Source organism: Cheilinus undulatus, linkage group 7, assembly GCF_018320785.1.
Source record: "Cheilinus undulatus linkage group 7, ASM1832078v1, whole genome shotgun sequence".
Taxonomy (NCBI): domain Eukaryota; kingdom Metazoa; phylum Chordata; class Actinopteri; order Labriformes; family Labridae; genus Cheilinus; species Cheilinus undulatus.
Window position 1 is genome coordinate 20511431 of NC_054871.1, and position 20368 is coordinate 20531798.

At 40.7% G+C, this 20368-nt stretch overlaps 1 protein-coding gene across 11 annotated transcripts in view; it reads left to right on the top strand.

The window, feature by feature from the left end:
- Window positions 1–20368, top strand: part of ptprsa (protein tyrosine phosphatase receptor type Sa) — a 321629-nt gene that overhangs the window by 254577 nt on the left and 46684 nt on the right. For 5 of the 11 annotated variants that reach the window (XM_041791166.1, XM_041791171.1, XM_041791169.1 and 2 more), the window contains 8 exons: window positions 6397–6990; window positions 7987–8081; window positions 8326–8576; window positions 9459–9546; window positions 10265–10477; window positions 10721–10884; window positions 12499–12510; window positions 12727–12842. In XM_041791166.1, coding sequence (XP_041647100.1) covers window positions 6397–6990; window positions 7987–8081; window positions 8326–8576; window positions 9459–9546; window positions 10265–10477; window positions 10721–10884; window positions 12499–12510; window positions 12727–12842 — 1533 coding nt within the window. The remainder of the gene's footprint in view (window positions 1–6396; window positions 6991–7986; window positions 8082–8325; window positions 8577–9458; window positions 9547–10264; window positions 10478–10720; window positions 10885–12498; window positions 12511–12726; window positions 12843–20368) is intronic. The other 6 variants (XM_041791168.1, XM_041791172.1, XM_041791170.1 and 3 more) reach the window with 3 other exon arrangements.

The following is a 20368-nucleotide window of genomic DNA, read 5'->3' on the forward strand; positions in this document are numbered from 1 at the left end:
ATTTAGATATTGGTACTGATACCAAATAAAATTTATTTGTAATTATGTGCATATCAGATATTGGCAAAAATCCAATATCATGCATCCTTAACTCCTTGGCATTTCATACCCAGTTACCTCCTTTCATGAACCCCTCTTAAACACAAAATCATACATACATTCTCTAAAGTAGATCATTCAAAGTTTACTCAAAGTACTTAATAGCTGCTTCTGATACCAAGGTATGTACAGTGAAACTTGAACTTTTCTTGAGGTACAGTAATACCAAAAAAATATAAATATCCAACCAGGTTGTTAATTACACGGCACTTTGACCTAAAGTAAAATGCAACGGCTGTTTTAGGATAAAATGTGGACTCATTCTCAGACTCATTGTGCTACTGGCCGTCAGAAAGCTTGGGCGTCCTCATTTTGGCTTTGAGTGCTTAATTTTTTGCTTAGTACCTGCTGCTTTTTAAAATGTAGTGAAGTACAGGGGTGCGCCGGTAGTCGAGTGGTTAAGGCGCACACCATGTACGCAGGTGACCCGGGTTTGAATCCGGCCCGTGGCACTATTTCCTGCATGTCTCTCCCCTCCTTCTTCCCTGTTTCCGACTCTATCCACTGTCCTCTCTCTAATAAAGGTACGAAAAAGCCCAAAAATAAATCTTATATACAGTGTAACCCCTCAAAATATACTTTAGTAAAAGTAAAATTACTGATTGTCAAAGGTACTCAAAAAGTACAAATGCATACAAAAGCTACTCAGTTACAATAATTACAGTAAGTGTAATTCATTACTTTCCACCCCTGTCAGTAACTGACATGCAAAAAAAAAAAAGTGCTTTTGAAAGTCTATGATGGTGAGTGAGCACATGTCTGGCATGCACAAGAGAGGGAGGAAATGAGAAGGAAACCTGATCAGCCCTTTCTCAATCAGGGCTGAGTGAGTGTCAACAGCAGGCTGTTAAAACTGTGGCCTGATGGGAAACGTGCTGGAGGCTCGCGAGGAGGGATTGAGCCGGGGTCGAACCTGAAAGGGTTGTAGAGAGAAAGAGGGATGGAGGAGGGGTGATGGATGTGGGGGATGGAGGGGGTGTAAATGAAAGGGGGGATTGGGCAGGGTGCAAGGGGAGCAGTGGAGACATGGTGAAAGAATAAGGTAGAGTATTAGGGAGGAGAGAGATGAACAGAGAGGAGAGGGACAATCATGGAGGCGAAGAACCCCAGAATCACTCATGTGGACACACACTCACAGACACACATTTCTGTCCCCTCATATCCCTGTTGGGTTGTCTTTGCAGCAGATTGCTCCTTGTCCTCAGTCACCTTCATCATCCCTCATTCACTCATTATTCACCCTTTCACCATGCCCTTGCTCTCTCCTATAACCCTGTTGCACCGTGAATAAAACCTCACAACACTAATCTACTGGGTCAGTACCCATGATCCCTCTCCCAAGGGTGCAATTGACCACTGTTTTAAATGTGCAAATAAGGACAGTTTCAGGGCAGTGAAGGCTATAATGGATGCAATGGTGTCCGGTTAAGATTAGCAGCAAAACATAGAAATTTGGTATGGAAAACACGGAAATACACAGTCATCACAGGATCATTATCTCCAATTCTATTTCCTGTATTAGGGGTGAGCACGACGGCAGAGTAGGCTTTTAAATGACACCAAGCTGAGCTATGGTATCTAGCTGAGGAGTATTAGGAGCATTTGTCTCACCCGACTCGAGGCGCCCCCGCCTTTCCATTACCGAGAAAGGCTCAGCCGACTAGCCACCATCCACCCACCAACCGCTGTCTTCCGCCTGCAGCAGCCCTCAGAAAGGAGACCATTAGCCAGCGGAAATGAATAATATGAGCAAAAGGATAAGACTGCAGAGTGGTGTGCTTTGTGTGTATGCATTTTTACGACATTCACATTAAGACTTCCCTCTCGGTATAGGATTTTATATTGTATGTAGGCACATTTATACGGACACGCACAGTGATACTATTCCACTGAGAGGGAGCACTTCTGCCTCAGACTAATGCTAGCTTCTCCAAATTACTTTAAGTCCATACTGGGCAGCAAGCCAGAAAGCTCTCTGTGCAGGTGAAATGTTGATATAGGAGCATGAGCTGGCTGAAAACCAGAACCTATATAATCATACATGCACATGTACATGCACACTATTCATTACACACAAAGACAGACAGGTAGATTTACATGAGGCACACACTGTACTAAAAGAACTCCTCAAATGGATGATTATGATATATTCATATAAAAACAACCTTGAATGCATGAAAAGGGCAGATGCATCATCATTGTTCTGCTTAAGATAATGAGTAAATTTTTTCTGCACATTTAAATAGAGTTTATAATTTATTTTCACCCTACTCAGCACTTTCTCCAAAACATGCTGAGAAAGCTCCAGTGTGCAGGACCAACTGACCCAGTTTGCAGACCCAGTTGGCACGCTATTAAATCAGAAATGTATACACAATGTCATTTAGAGGCTTGGATGTGTTTCCTGCATTTTCTTATGGTAGCCAGATATCAATCTGCCACTGCCTTGTATATTTTGAAAAGAATGGGACACACATGAGTGTGCTTGGATATGATCTATTTATGGAATGACTGGGCTCAAGAGCAATCAGACACATTCATCTCTGACAAAGCTCTGATGGCAACTTGAGGACTGAAGGCTTCCCCTAACTACTGCTGCCTCTATCCCACTGATAGGGCCTTAAAAGGAGAGTTAAGACAAGACGGGTGTCATCCATAAGAGCGGCAAAACTGGGCCACTCTGAAGAATGGTGTCTAGACCCCTGGTGTAGATCATCTATTTTACAATAAGGGATGACTCTTGCAGCAGAAACAGGCAGTGCTCTCTGCTTAAAGTTTTAGTGATGCAGTACAGAAAATATCTTGGCTGAAGTTTACATGTTTCATGAAATGGTAATGGGTACACTGATCTCTCAAGAATTTAAAGGCTCTGTGGATCTTCCACAGCTTCCTGTGCCACACACTCAGTTTGTAAGGGTGTTATCTCATGAATGGCTGCAATTGAAACTACTCTTCAACTAGATTCTTTAATCTTCTTGTATTTACTACTTGCATTGCCTGTTTAGGAGCATTCCCACACTTTAGATGAACTCCACATCAGAACTAAGGGCGCACTCACACTAGGCCATCCGTATCATGCCGTATTCTAACTGTGCTGAAGCCCATTTGACCCCCTCCCCTGTTCCCCCTTTGGCCCGCACTTACACTGCTCAACGCATCCAGGCCTGGGCACGGATACGTCACGCGCCGAAATTACGCGAAGCATCCACCGCTGATGAATTTGTACATGTTGATGACTCAGTATGCATAGATATTGTTTTTTTTAGGCTGTAAAATAGCAAAAGATTTACACGATATCTGATCTGACACCGGAGTTATTTTAGCTGACCTGGGATCAGTAGCTACGTTAACCATACAGAGCAAGCGAGAGAGAGAGAGAGAGAGAATTATCCCTCACATCATATAATCTGGAGCCTGATCAGAGTTCCAGGCACTTCTGCTGAATAAAACCCCGACTTTTTAACTCATATGAGCCCCTACAGTCATTCCTCTGCATGCCCGTATACTATCTGAATCCCCCTTGCTTTCCTTTATGTGTCATGAAGTATACAATTTCTATGTGTAATTCTGGATGCCTGCTGCACCAAACAAGCTCTCATGTCACAGGACAGCCTGTGTCCAGAGCAGGATTAAAATGTTCAGTTAAAAGTTGTTGTTTTTTTTTTTTCCCACTGTGACGAGAGAAATTTTAACCCTCTGATGAGAGCTGGAGGTGAAAACACCTAAGGATTAATATACTATGTTCCGTTTAATCGTCAGCGATCAAGATCACAATTTCACTTCTTGCTTACATGATATAGAATTAGAGGTGAGTTAATTCAGCGGATGATAGTTTGGCATTCTAATTTTTGATAAGAGAGGTTAAATCAGCCGTGAGATTAACCCCGGCACACACTTGTCCGCGTATTTGGCACTCTCCTTTACGCACAGAGGATAAAATGTGTTTGATATCCTGTAAGCTGCTGTTTGTGACTCAATCAAGAGAAGAAGCTTAATTTCACAACCTAAAAAACCTCTCACAGTCATTAAAGCCTGACTTTGCCAGAAGCTGGGTAGAAATGTGGACTGGATTGGGATCCTGCTATCTCTAGCATGCGGCTGTGTGCTCTCTGTGCTCTCAAGCAACTTCCTCTTGTTGCCAGGGCTGCAAAGCATGCCGTGCCGAAGCACGGAACAATTGCACTCACACTGGCCAAATGTACCAGACTTTAGGCTGAAACGGGCCCAGGCACAGTACGGATGGCCTAGTGTGAGTGTGCCCTAAACTTCCCTCTGTCCCCAACATTATGCCAAAGGGTGAAATAAATCAGAACAACCCTTTTTGAGATATGCTAAGATAAGTAAATTGGTGGGTAGTTAGTCATTGAAAACTCTTGAATGTCACCTGCAGTCAGACCATGTTCGTAATTCAGTGATATCTAACAGTAAATTTTAGACTTGAAATTGCAAAATACAACTGTTTATACACCGCGTTCCACATTATTATGCAAATTATATTTTTCTCTGATTTTTCTAAATATTAATGCAAATGACAGTCAGAATATTTTTCAAGTCATCAGCCATTAGAGCATAATTCAAATGTTTTTGAACAAACTTCATAATGACAAAAATGATTTTTTTAAAAATAAATACCTCAAAATGCACTGTTCCACATTATTAAGCACAACAGCTTTTTAAAACATTTTATAGGTTGTAAAGAACTGAAAATGGTCATTTGTAGAAATTGCAGCATCAGGGATCATATTTACTGAAATCAAAGCTATTTCAATCAAAAAAATCTTAACAGGACAAGTTCCACGTTAACATAGGAGCCCTTCTTTGATATCACCTTCACTATTCTTGCATCCATTGAACTTGTGAGTTTTTGGAGAGTTTCTGCTAGAATTTTTTTTGCGGGATGTCAGAATAGCCTCCCAGAGCTGCTGTTTTGATGTGAACTGCCTCCCACCCTCATATCTCTTTAGCTTGAGGATGCTCCAAAGATTCTCAGTAGGGTTGAGGTCAGGGGAGGATGGGGGACACACCATGAGTTTCTCTCCTTTTATGCCCATAGCAGCCAATGACACAGAGGTATTCTTTGCAGCATGAGATGGAGCATTGTCATGCTTGAAGAAAATTTTGCTACAGAAGGCACGATTCTCTTTTTGTACCATGAAAGAAAGAGGTCAGTCAGAAACTCAATATACTTTGCCGAGGTCATTTTCACACCTTCAGGGACCCTAAAGGGGCCTATCAGCTCTCTCCTCATGATTCCGGCCCAAACATGACTCCGCCCCCTCCTTGTTGACGTCCCAGCCTCATTGGGACATGGTGGCCATCCACCAACCATCCACTACTCCTCCATCTGGACCATCTAGGGTTGCATGGCACTCATCAGTCAACAAGACTGTTTGAAAATGAGTCTTCATGTATTTCTGGGCCCACTGCAACCATTTCTGCTTGTGAGCATTGGTTAGGGGTGGCTGAATAGTAGGTTTATACACGACTGCAAGCCTCTGGAGGATCCTACACCTTGAGGTTGGTGGGACTCCAGAGGCACCAGCAGCTTCAAATACTTGTTTGCTGCTTTGTAATGGCATTTTAGCTTCTGCTCTCTTAATTTGATGTATTTGTCCATCAGAAACCTTCCTCATTTTGTCTTTATCTGCACAAACCCGTCTGTGCTCTGAGTCAGCCACAGATTTCTTCACAGTACAATGATCATGCTTAATTTTTCCTGAAATATCGAATGTTTTCATTCCTTGTCCAAGGCATTACACTATTTGACACTTTTCAGCAGCAGAGAGATCCTTTTTCTTTCCCATATTGCTGAAACCTGTGGCCTGCTTAATAATGTGGAACATGTGGAAAAGTGCATTTGAGGTTATTATTTAAAAAAAAGATAATAGTTATCATTATGAAGTTTGTTCAAAAATATTTGAATTATACTCTAACTGTTGATGACTTGAAAAATATTATGACTGTCATTTGCATTGATATTTAGAAAATCAGAGAAAAACATTGTTTGCATAATAATGTGGAATGCGGTGTAGCTGTATATTGCTGTCCAACTAACTGTGGACCCATAATTCATCATGTCATAATAGAAATTATGAATTTGCACTGACAAAAGGTGTTGCACTGGTGGTAAAATAAATCAGTTTGTTAAATAGAATTGCTGTAGTACCTGTGGTGTAAGTCTTATTGTAGTGAACATCAACATATGTTGTATTGAACCATGTAATTCTGAAAATACCCATCTCCATACAACGGTGACAAATGTAAATTAAGTTTTGCTTTGTTTCTTTGTTCCAACAGTGCCTGGTCCACCCTATCTGACAGTGGCTCAGGACTCAGAGACATCTGCTACTGTTCGCTGGGACCCTCCTGACCTGACTAATGGCATGGACCTGATGGGTTTCCGGCTCCAGTTTGGCCGAAAAGATGTGCCTCCTTTGGCCACACTGGAATTTTCTTCCCAAGAACGGCAATACACTGTTACCAACATTCACCTAGGGGCAACCTATCTCTTTAAAATCTCAGCCAAGAGCAGGGGGGGCTTTGGGGAAGAGGCTTCTGTTGAACTCAATGTGCCTGAGAATACACCAGGGGGATACCCTCAAATTGACGAGAGCTCCAATGTGACGTGCTGCTCAGTGCAGCTGTCCTGGTCTCCTCCTGTGCTGGCAGAGAGGAACGGGCTTATCACAGCGTACACTTTGGCCTATAAGGAAGCCGGTTCTGGAGGAGCACCAAGCGAGCTCAGGTTACCCCCGAACCAGTCCAGCTATGTGCTCAACAGCCTCAAACCGAACTCAGCGTACGATGTGAAAATACGTGCACACACCAGTGTAGGTCCAGGGCCCTACAGCCCGCCCATCCAGTATCGGACGGTGGCCTTTGATCCAACAGGTAGGGCTTGCTTGTTTCTTTCAGACTCCGGTTGGCAGGGGGTTGGAAATTGGCTAATAAATCTGCTACAACACAGAAATGAAAACTGCCCCACCCCCTCCTTCAACCACCTCCACTCCTCAAGAAAGAGAAAATATTAAAAGTGTTTGACGTGGGACACTCACTTCACTAACCCAAACAAGGTAAAACCCAAGTCAGTAAGTTATAGTCAGCCATTTTGAGAAAGAGGAGAGCAGCATAGAACTTTAAGGTAAGTGTTGTTTGGTCAGACACTCCTGTTAGTCATCCTCTCAACCTTTTACCAAGCACACTCACATAGCTAATGTCATCTCACATCCCCAGTTTTCAAACAAGGTAGGACCTCAGTCAAACCCGTCACTCTGAGAGTGTGTTCAGACAATTCTAAGATGACTAAATGCAGATTTTGTTTCTTTGTTTATTTTTGGTTTTGGGTTTGTTTTGAGATATACCACCCTCCCTTAACCCCCCACCCTTCCCCAGTATACCCTCCCCCTGTCCTTTGATAGGACAGCTTGTGGCATGGCATCCCCTAGGTGCACTGCTGAGGACTGTTGGCATGCTTTGTTTTGGGTCTGTCTTTATGCCCTCGTGGCAGCACGTTGGCAGTGTCAACCCAGACTCACCGGGACCGCGTGGGTCACTTGTTAACCCTTGGGTGGTCATAGGTTCAAAGATGGTGAGTTGGGTTGTCACTATCCACGGTTGCTAGCCAGTGGGCGCACTCTGTGCTCCATGGGTTTTGTCGTCCATGAGTCTTTCGTGCTGTGTGTCTTAACCAATGGCGTTGCCCTTCTCACAGCCAATCACAGCTCACCGATACACTCACTCTCCAACCAAGAGGAATGTTGCAGGGGAACAACTTCTTTATTTGAAACAGTGGTTCTTTTTTTGTTTCTCAGTCCTAGGTCTCTATGTGTTCAGTTCACTAATCATACAATTTATTGTTTTTCGTTTGTTCCATTTTTCTTCTAACAGATGTTCCAAAGAATTTCACCGTCAAGTGGTCCACCAAGACCACAGTGGTCCTTGCATGGAAATTTTTTGAAAGCAGGTCTCCCTACAAATGCACGGTAAGATAATTGTGGGGCAAAAAACAGGTCCATTTGTTGGCTGAAACACTGAGCTAATTCTGAGCTAATTTACATCTGTCACTATGAAATGAAAAACAATAGTGCAATAGCCTTACAGAACTGCTAATTTTTGGACATTATAATCATCTTAACATCAGATTGTGCTCAAATATGCCTTCTTACCTGACTTTCTGTGTATATTTACTAAAATCCACTGAACATCTGAATCTTTTTCCAACTTTAGATCGAGTACAACCGTCAAAAGATGGATGTGGATGCCAGGCAAATGAGGGTGCTCATTTCTGGGCTAAGGTACAACAACACCTATGAGTTTAGGGTGACCTGCCAAGAAAGCATGGACGGTGGCCCGAGACATCGTGTGTTTGCCAAGACTGCACCCCCAATCTTGGGCAAGAAACCAAAACTGGACATCTATGCTGAGCCTGACAACATGCTGACCATGTCCTTCCCACAAGTCGATAACAAGGATGTCAAGTGAGTATAGCGTGTTAAAAGATGGGTTCTGCAAGCTCTGTCAGTCTGTCTTTTCGGTCAGAAAATCTTGGTTTAACTTTTGAGATGTATCAGATGTGATGTTACGATGGACTGAGCTTAGAAGATTTTCTGAGTTTAAATAGGAGTTGTTCTACTTCCATATTTAACTTTCTCTACTGATACATTTGAACAGTTACTAGTAACTTACTAATACAACGTGTGGCTATTAAAATAAGGCTAATGCTGTAACACTATTTTATTGAACATTAACATTTTTCAGTGTCTTCCTCCTTCAATATCCTCCCCTTTTGCATCAACCATTTTCTCAGAACCTCTGTTGTTCACTTCTTATCTTCTGACTTAAATCATGTTCTGTTGAGTCAAGATTTGTTCTTAGGAAAAAAGATAAAAAGTCACATGGTGCTAGATCAGGTGAATAGGGAGGGTGATCAAGCACTGTGATTTGTTTCTGGACCAGAAACTGCTTAACTGAGAGCTGGCACATTGTCTTGATGAAGAATGAAACCCTTTTACCTCAGTTGTGGTCTCTTACTTTGGACTTTTTCTCCCCGTTTTTCTAAAACCTGTTTGTAATAATAATGATTCAAAATGATCCTTCTGGAACCCACTCCTTCAAAATTATACCATTGATGTCAAAGAAAACAACAACATTAACATGGTCTTGAATTTGAACTTGCTTTGTCATGGCCATGCTCAATTTTATCCTGTACTGGATGTTGATAATTCTCCTGATCTCTATAATCAAGCTGAAATGAACAGTAAATATTCAGGATTAGTTAGACTCCATCTCATCTACTGAATCACACCTAACTTTCTCTTCAGAGTCAATTAAAACATTTTATCAACTTGCCATGTTTACAGGAACTTTTATGTGGTTGTGGTTCCACTGAAGATGACGGCAGGAACTGTGAAAAATCTGAAGAATCCTGATGAAATGGATATGGAAGAGGTAGGATATTTTACAACCAGGGTGTTTTTCTCACACATAGATGGTATAGGATAAATTTGGTTGCACTCTCATTTGTCTTTATTGGCTTCACCAATTTTTTACGTAGTTTCCAAGGACACATTTGCTTCATTTACAGTTGCATGTGCAAGTCAAATTTTATATTCCCATACCATGTACCAGACATGAGCATCTGTATTACAGACATAAATACACTATGCTAATTTATTACCAAAGCCTGCAGGAGAGGGAATTACACAGTCTTCCCACTCTTCCCATAGCCCAGGGTCACCTTGACTGTCAGATCATTTTGCAACCCCCCCCCCCCCCCACACACACACACACACACCCATACTGGATTTGGGATTACACTCATTCCTTCTGCTTACTGCCTGCCTCTATCTGCAGTTTGAAATGAATGAGGGCTTGAATGAGCGTGATTTCATTCTAAGGGCTTCATTACACCTACAGTATGTCAGCTTTAGTCTCTCCAGCTCATTGATAGGGATCATGTTCACAAGAGTAAAAAGTCGCATTTATTGGAAATTTCTGGGAAACTTTACTCCTTCTGTGGTTCATATATGCACCAGTAGGATTGTGGTGCTTGCATAATTTGATATTATCCTGTTGAACATCATTAAGAGCTTTTAAGTTGTTGAAAAAGTTTCACTTTGTAAAAGTTTGCTGCAATGGTAAACTAATACCCTTTTCCATTAATCAGCTGTTGCGTGAGGTGACCCCTAAACGCCGCTCACGCCGTCAGCTGGCCCAGCTGGACCAGAGGAAACCCTACATCACAGCCTGCTTCAGGCAGCTGCCCCCCAGCTTCACGGTGGGATCTGACCACCGCCAAAGCAGCTGTGAGAACAAGCCTCTTGAACCCGGCCAGGAGTACGTCTTCTTCCTGCTGGCTGAACTCAATAGCACCGCCGGGGTGAGTTACACGTTCAGCCCAGTTCAACACAGTTCAGTCGGCCAAGTTAAAGTCAAACAATTTTTGCCAGGGTGGATTTTATTGCTCAAATCTGCACATTTAGATTTAGGTAACTTTCTTTAAATTTAACACATCTCCTGTCTGGTTTTGCAGTTTTCCTCAAATCTAGCCTAGATGTTACCTGAACTCTTGGATTGTGCTTTATTTGCTATTTCAATATGAACTTCCCTTCTCTTTGCACAGAAAATGTTTGCTACCAGCCCCTATACCGACACTGTAATGACTCCTGAGCTGGTGGTCGACCCTCATCCAGTAGAGCCTGGGGACGGACTCATATGGGTGGTGGGCCCAGTCCTGGCTGTGGTCTTTATCATCTGCATCGTCATTGCTATTCTCCTGTATAAAAAGTGAGTTGTTTTTGATATATGCTTTTCCCTTTTTTGTGGTGAATGCTGTTGCACAAGTATTTGAGTCAGTAGTGTAAAACAATAACTTTGTTCAACATCTAACCAAAGAAAATAAGCCTCAGGGTTAAAACTAATACAAAATGTGTCCCCATTTTAAGTTTTTGATCTTTTATCTGGAAAGATACATTAAGTCATATTTGAAGATATGCTGAGAATGCCACTTGCATTTTTTAGTGTTTTGCTCTATCTATACAAGTAAAAATGATCGGATCCATTTCCATCTGTCATTTTTTTTTGGGTTAAAAATGCTCCAGATCAGGGCTTTTTATCATATACTCCAACCAACAATGATGATTTTCTTGCCATTTGATGTTGAACCAGTTATTTGCAGTGTAATTCGGCAACTGGGCTACTGCAAAATCATTGCATGTTAGGGAGCATGTTTAGGCTTGCTTTATTTTGTATTAACAGCAGCATGATATTCAACAACATTTTTGCATGTTAATATGAAACAGCTTTTGTTTTGAAGAAGATGGTTTTGGGAAGTGAGGGGGTTTGAGAAAGGAGAGAGAAAGAGATTCTCTGAGATTGTGCTCATTAAATGAACTAAGAACAGTACAACTCTACATCATTGATTTAGAGTCGACCCCAATGTGTATTTAAGGAGGAATTTATTCACAGGAAAAGTATTTATCTAGATATAACAAAAGTTTATTTCAATGTTGACTAAATGATTCAAAAGTTTTTTTCCCCATTATTAGTGTTATACGTCTGCTGTAGTAACTTTTTCAATGGGAAGAGGCTATATTTTATTTCTTCTGGTAAATTAATCTTACAGGAGGCAGCTCTCTTACTCTAAAAGTCTTAATAAATACAATATCCCTCAGCTTTTTAGGTTTTTGAGTCATAGGCATACAGTCAATATTTCCTCCCGTGTCATAGTAAGCTGTAGCTCATAGTTCCAGTGACTCCAAGTCCCAAGCGAACAATGGTGTAAGAGATCGCCCTACATATCAGGGAAGATCCCTGACTTATTTTAAGACTGCCAGGCCTGGTGTAAGCAACACAAGTACAGATTGCTGCTGTCAGATGATCCCTGACTGTCTGACCTTGCTTTACCTCCGTCTTGGTGGTTAGGGAGAGTAACATCTCTCCTTGGATCTCTCTCTTTTTCTCTCTTTTCTACCCCTTCCCCTTACTCTCCCATCTCCCGCTCCATCTCTCCCTGGTGAACAGTGTTTCCCTGGTCTGCCCTTGGCCCTGACATTCCCTCTCCCCCATCTGTATCTGCACCCACACATAAGCACACATATATACACACCTACATCTATACACGCTCGAATGTATGCTCTTCTTGCACAATTTACTGTATACTTGCTTGTTCCCACACATTGATAGATGTGAACACATGCACACACATGCACACGCCTCCTCCAAATGCTGATGAGCTTTATCTCGCGTTTTTGCGAGCCCAGCAGCGACCCCTGTGAATTTTAAACTGCTCTCTATTGATTTATCTCTCTTCTTGCCTCCCCCTTCTCCTTTTCTCCTTGTGTGTTGTGTTTTCACCATCTTTATATATTTATTTGACTCCTATTGCTTCTGTGGAAACAGCAAACCTGACAGGTAAGGTTTAGCCGTACTTTATTGCAGTTTACAGGCGGAGACAAAGTAGCCTGCCTCAGCAAAACAGATGCCTTTAATTAGTGAGGGTGAAGGAGAATTTTGCGTACTTGATACGCTTTCTCAGCTCCTTATGTCTTGCTTACTAAAAGTTATTCCATTGTTTTTGTGTGTCTGTATGTCTTTTCCTCTTTCTACTGTTGTTTGTCTTTTTTTCAGTCGCAAAAGAAAAGAGTCAGAGCCACGCACAAAATGTCTACTGAACAACGCCGACATCACACCTCACCATCCTACAGACCCTGTGGAAATGAGACGCATCAACTTCCAAACTCCAGGTACAGGAAGGACACATTACACACACAGGAACAGTTAAGATTCACAGTAAAACTAAAAAATATACGGGTAGAACTGAACTGACACGCAGGTACAGCTAAAAACAACCAGAATATCATGAAAAGGTTCATTTTTTTCCTATGCATTTATTCAAGAAGTGACACTTCCATATATTCTAGATTCGTTGTTTCAAAGCCTACAAAAATACACAATCTCAAAATATTAGAATATCACAAACCATTAGTCCACAAAAACGATATATAATACAGCAAAGTTATGCCCATTTATGCACTCAATAATTAGTTAGAGCTCCTTTTGTACAAATTACTGCATTGACGTGACGTGGCATGGAGCCACTCATTCTGTGGCGCTGCTGTGGTGTTTTAAAGCCCAGGTTGCTCTAATAGCAGCCTTCAGGCTCAGTAGAGCAGTAACGCTGTGGTCAGCAAACCAGTTTCTGGTAGTTTTGTCTTCAATGTGGGCAGGTGCCAAATCTTGCTGAAAAAGGAAATCAGAATCCATAAAGCTTCTAAGCAGATGAGAGCATGAAGTGCTCTAAAATCTCCTGGTAGACCACTAACAGTCTTGACTCTGGACTTGCACAGTGGACTAACAGCAACAGATGACATACCACCCCAAACCACCACTGACCATGCAAACTGAAAACACTGGACTTCAAGTACCTTAGATTATGTGCCTCTCTGATCTTCCCCCAGACTCTTGGGACCTTGATTTCCAAATGAAATGCTAAATTGACTTTCATCTGACACAGGATTGGACCACTGAGACATCAACAGTCCAGTTCTTTTTCTCCTTAGCCCAGGTGAGACACTTCTAACATCTGTAGTTCAGGAGTGGCTCAGCACTGGGAACACAACACTTGTAGCCCATTTCCTAGACCAAACTGTGTGGTGACTCTTGGTCCACTGACTCCACCTTTAGTCCCCTCCTTGTGAAGCTCTGCTAAGTTGGAACCGTCTTTGTTTGACAATCCTCTGAAGGCTGAGCTCATCCCTGTTGTTTGTGCACCATTTCTTACCACACTTTTCCCTTCCAGTCAACTTCCGATGAATATGGAACTTTGAGAACCCTGCCCTTTCGGTAGTGACCTTCTGTGGCTTACCCCTATTGTGAAAGGTAGCAATTATTGTCTCCTGGACATTTGTCAAGTCAGCAGTTTTCCCCGTAATTGCAGTTGTGTCAACTAAACCAGAATGAGAGAATAAAAGCTCAGGAAATCTTCGCAAATTGGACTTTTTCACAATTTTCTAATATTCATAGATAGTGGAATTGTTTTTCATGAGCTGTAAGCCATAATCATCAAGATTAAAACACAAAAAGGCCTCAAAATGTTTCACTTTACTATATGGAAATGTAACTTTCTGAAGTAAATAACAGGAAAAAAATTTTAAAAATTACTTTTTACTGTTCTAATTCTCTGAGATACACTTGTACTTCATGTTCAAAATGAGGATTTATCCACCCAAATTTTGAGTATGTAAGCACAGTTTAACAGCGTTATACTGTTTAACTTTTTGTATGAGAACACAAGTAGCTTGGCATTTAAAATACTTTTTGGATCATTGAGATGGTAAAATTTAATGTTTAATACCATTTAGACTCCTAGATAACAGCTTTGGATTGCTGTAAAACAGCTGGCCTGTAAAAAACAATGAAAGCCTTGTATTTCAGTGGACTAATTGGATGTCCATTCACAGACTCTCATGCTTTTGTTTCTGCAGTGACAAAGTTTTGTACAACATTAGGCTGATTTTTAGCTTTATTGAGAAACAGAATAAAGTGTAGAAGAACTAAATTATAAGACACCGCATACATAATGATTTATTACCCTAGCTGATCTAAAGTTGTTTCAGCAGCTTTATGCCTTGCGAAATAAAAAAGTTTGGCAGAAACTTCAAAAACCTTCTCCTGGAACCAACGGAAACTTGAAATTGGGTTGTGAAAGTTTTGCCAAAAGAGTTAATTTGCAGCAACACTAATCCATTTTTGGTCGTCATATTGGCCATACTCTATATGACTTTTGACCCTCCTTCCTGTAACAAGCATATTAATATACAATGAAAATCTTTAATTTATGTAAAAACAACATAAAAGTATTTTTATACACAATTTGCATGCATAGTTGTAGATTATACTATTGGCATACTCATGCACACAGCCTACACACAGATTAACTGTTCACAAGTGATGCAACTTAGAGTTAAATTTATGCAGCAGTGTGAAAGATGTCCATGAAGTTCTCCCACGTCATTCTGTTTGACATTATGTGCCTTCATAACAACATGTAAGCCATATTTATATGTTTCCCATTTCTCTCATGTAACAGATTTATGAATAACAGAAAGTTAGAAAGTCATGTCTTCATTGTTTTTGATGCTGGAAACAAATCCTGTTTTAAAATTCTCCTCTGTTTTACCTGTTTCCTCTTTTGTCTTACTTTCTGTCTGGTGTTCATCCGAGCTTAAGCCTGGTGTTAACAACAGAGCACATTCGATCCCCCAACTCATTCTCTAAGGCTTCTCCATCTTCTTTTTGCCTCTTTTTCAGATCCATAATCTATCAGCCTGTCTTTCTTTTCTATCCTTTTGCAATATAGACTGCAATGGGTACAGTTTGTTCTTTTGGTCTGCATCATAGTGAAACCTAGTTTGTTTTTATTTTGTTTTTTATTGTTTAGTTAGGCTTAATTACTAGCTTTGTTTTTAAAAAAAAAGGAAGAAAGACGAAGATGTTCAAAAACCGCGATGACCAGTTTGGAAGCCTGTCATTCAGTGGGAAACAATCTAATTGCCTTCTCTGTTACCTCCCTCTGAGCATCTTGGATTCATGCGCATTTAGATTTTATTGCATTCTCTACTCAAGCACTCCATTTGACACAAGACCAAGACCTGCATCTTGAAGGACTCGAGCTGTATTTTACAGATGTCTTTCCCACCAACCCAAACAAACGGCAGAAAAGGAGTAAACCCTCCAGAGAGGAAAAACACATCCACCTTTTTTCAATGAGTTCCCACATTTCTCTCTCCCTCTTTCCCTCCTGCCTTTCTGTCTCCTTGCCTGTTTGTCTCTCGGCCATCCATCTGTCATCCACAGACAGTCTGTGCTTCATCAAAAGGCTCAATTTTCAAATGGAGCGTTACTCCTCGCCTTCTTCGGGAGCCCAGTTATGCAGCCTGAGTTTGTATCTTGGAGAGAAAAAAAAACTGACTTCTTTACATCAGAGAAAGCAGATATGAGGATGAAAGGAGCAGCACAAACCCACTTATACACAGAAAATGTGGAAGTTCAATTTTCTGTCCACGGGTTTATCTCGCTTGGTATTCAGAGCCCTATCAGTGCTTCTGTAATGATAAGGTTATAATAGCCATTCCTGTTATTTGTCTCTCTGACTTCCAGCGTTTCCACTGTGCCCCCTACTATCCTCCCCCATTCCTTAAATAATAGACACTATTGTTACAGTCTCTTGCTTTTTTTTGCATAACATTCACCGATACAGGCTGAGACCTCTCTTTATATATGACAAGTGTTCTCGTTCGACAGCCCCGCTGTTGTTCCACAGTATTGGACGATGTCGTTATCTCTGCACCCGGGGAATTTAATTTGAATGGACATTTTAGCCCAATTAAGTGGGCCGGTGAGCATTTGTGAACATCCCCATCAGCTAATAGCGACCATTGTTCAAATGAGCATACTCCCAGTGTACTTATCCAAGGCCTCTCCAACCCAGCAGAGCATATGCAGCATTGGCAAAGTGTGCTCACTGACCTCTGGTGCCTGGGAACAAAAAATATGCTTTTGATTAGGCTTTCTATAAGCTTTTGTAAGAGAGTGTGTTCATTTTGTCAGCGTGCGTCTTCATGTGTGTGTAAAGCCCGTGCGTCATGTGACAGCCTCACACTGACTTTCCATAACTCCTTGGGGCGCAGAGTGGCTCGTTTTGTCATTATCTTCATTGGTGCCTGGGGTTTAATTGCCAAATGGGGCCAAAGTAATGAAGCAGCACGACTCAGTGGATATCTGCTGTCTATCTCCAACCAAGTGCCCCCTTTCCCTACAACCCCCACCCTTTAACTCCTCACTCTTTATTTGTTTATTTATTTATTTTATCATAATTTTTCAAGAACCATGCAGAAATGACAATGGGAAAATATAGCATCAAGCCTTATGGGACAACGAACTGCATATGGTAATTTCAGTAGACTTCCTACGTGGCCTCCCCCCAGCTCTCTGTAATACAGTAGAACCAGAATTATTTTCCTTAGACAATCAGTTGAGATCAGTCAGCGTTACGGAAATTGACATCATGCAATCTGACCAATCAGCAGTGGCCCAGAGTGTCTCAAACTTCCTGTTTCCTCAAGAACTTGAAAATTGCAGTTTAACGTCTCTTTTGGTCCCAATATATAACTCTAAACTAATAAGAAAATTTCAAGGTATAAATAGTAAAAAAAATTGTGATCTTTGGTCAGTTTTATAACCTTCTAATAGTTTTTATATACTAATATGGTTCCCATCAGTTTTTATATATACTGTGAGCCTTAATTCTGCTTACAGTAATTTAGACAAATAAAACTTGTGTGTTTCTTACATTTTCTGGTGGAATTATAAAGAAAATAAATGGTATGAATAGTGAAATGGATATGGTTGTAGTCAGTTTAACAGTGGTGTAATAGCTTTATTATACATAAATGGCATACATCAGTTCTTATCTTTACTGTGAGCCTCATCACTGCTAAAACTCATTTATTCAGTATTTGTGATTATTATACATCTCTTGTTGGAACTATGTAAGATGAAACTGGTGGAAACATTTTTCTTAAACCAGGGGTTTCCAACCTGGTGTCCAGGCAACTCTAGGGGTGGTGCCAAAGATCTCAGGGAGGCATGGGACCCTGTCTGCTCAGACTTATAAATCTGCATATACATTTTTTAAAACCATGATTAGAAATATAATGTATTAGTGAAAACCTAAAAGATAAAAAAATGAAGAGAAATGAAAAGTCAACATTTTTGAGAAAAAAAAGAAAAACTGGGTTTATGAAGGCCTTTATTTTCAAGAAGTCATTAAAGAGCTGGAAATTTACAAGAAAATACTTGAAATTTACAGGTTTATAAAGTCTTACATTCTGACACTAGAATTGAAAAAAAACATCAAGTTTTTAAATCGTAAATTTGCAACAGTCCAAATTAAAAAATATTCAAGAATCCAAACTAAAATCTGGGTTGGAATTTTGGACTGTATATTTTAAAATATATATACGTTTGAGTTCATGTACATTTACAACTTTTTTTAGTTAAAACAAACCCAAACTTGTTTTTTCTTGCAATCAACATGTTTTTAAACCGGAGAATTTTGAATTTTTCTTGAAACTAAACAGATTATCTTTATTGTTGTGGCCCTGATACGCCATTGGATAGTTTAACGTTGACATTTTGTCAACAACAAGTGTCAGTGGGTGTACTGTATTGTGATTTTTGTGAATTAAAACATTTAAAATTGATGTGTAATTTTTCATAGTGGGTCATGGGAGGGTTCAGCTTTACTTAGATATGAGTAGGGGGGCCCTAAGGACAAGGTAGGGAGCCACTGACTTGTACAGTACTCTAAGTCTAGTCACATCCTGCCTCTGAAAGAGGTCAGAATCTAAAGGCAACTCGCCATACCTTGTAAACAAATATTTTGTATTTTAATAACTTTTAATGTCTAAGTAAATACTCATTAGACTCTTTATGTGTTTATTTTACATGATTAACATCTTTATATACATACACTTTATGGATAATGGGCAAGGAACCATATACTGTCACTTCACTGACCCTGAGTTTGGCCATAGTAATACAAATATATATATATATATATGTAAGTGACATAAGTTAAAGGGAAAAAAAGGGCTTTCCACTGATGATATTCTAGGGCTTAAATTTTGAATTTCCAAGTATTTCAATGAGTGCCCTATAAAGGGTTAATCTTAGCTCAAAGCCCTACTTTCATGTCAATCTTCCACAACCCCTACTGTGCAAAATAATATGAATTCAAGTCGTTACTGCTCAGGCAAATATGAAAAATAAAATCCCTGCTCCTTTAAATTCAAAGACAGGTGAACTGAGTTTCACTCTTCTTTTACTTTTAAATAAAATCTCACATATATTTCCTCCTCATGCCATCTGCGTCTGTGCTTCTCTTTATCCCTCCCTTCTTAACAGCATCACGTATGTCACTTTACCCTCCCACTAATCTGTCAGGAGAAGTGACTTCCACATTTGAGCATGTAAAAATCAAACATTTTCGTCCAGACATTGCACACTTGCTACACCCACAGACACCAGCAAATCATTCGCATGCATCAGCAGCAGCCGACTTGTTTCTCCAGATTACAGCAGTGAACTGCAACAGCCGTGCCCTCCTCCTCACAACCAGTCCTGCTGAAACGCACACATACACATAAACATAATCAGACATGCCTGCACCTCCTTCCTGCTGTCATGAATGACGTTTGGAGACAGAGGATCAGAGCGACCCCCGCTGGGTTTAATTAGTCATTGTCACAAATCAATTAGAAGAGAGAGGGAGGTTCGATGTCTTCATTTCTTTGCAATCATTTCCCACTACCAGCCTGACGTCCTTTCACTTAGATGTAAGAGCAAGCTAAACCAAGTAACACTCAGATGTGGAACTTTAACGTTGCATAACTAAGCCATGTTTCTCAGCTTATATACTTCCTAACAATGTTGTTAATAAGAATAGATACTGCATTCAAAACCCTAACTGAGATTGATGACCTACCAGCCTTTTTTGGAAAAAAGCAAAAGCAAGTTTCTATTTTTAGAAAATCCTTTCTTTCACATGCTCTGGATAAAATAGTCTTTCTTTCTATGGATCAAAGTCAGCATCTCAGGACATTGTGATCCTTTCTTAGGACTGGGTCCCCCCATCATCTGATCTCAGCTTTCAGCATTTGGAAAAACTGTATCTCCCTTCACTTGAGGAGCAGGTTGGCAGCATCCCATCACACTGCATCTCTTAGCCACATGTCCAGCTAACATTGTCACAGATGGCTCCTCTCTGCTTGAACAGCTGAGGAGACCAGTGTCTTTCTGGACATGGCCTCGCTGGCTGTGGCCTCAGAAGACTTCTCCTCTGGAGCGGATACATTTTGGATCAATCGCCGCACTTCTCAGAGCTCTGGCTCTCATCATTTCTGACTCCACAGATGTCAGACAAAAATGCGGACACCTTTCCACACCTTTCACTCCAAAAGCCTTGGCATCTAGCTGCAGACAAAGAGAACTTTCAGAATGAGTTTTCAGCTGGAAATATGAGCTGTTTGTTTGTCTTTCTCTGTCTTAGTTCTATCAATGAGCCCTTTAAATTGTGCTTTATGAAGGCAAATCAATTCTCTTATCCCTGATCTCTGTGGCCATTGATATAGCTATTCGAAGAAAGGTTTCCATGGCTGACCAGGGTGCTCATGAGGATAACTGTTGAACATCGATGTCCATGTTTTCA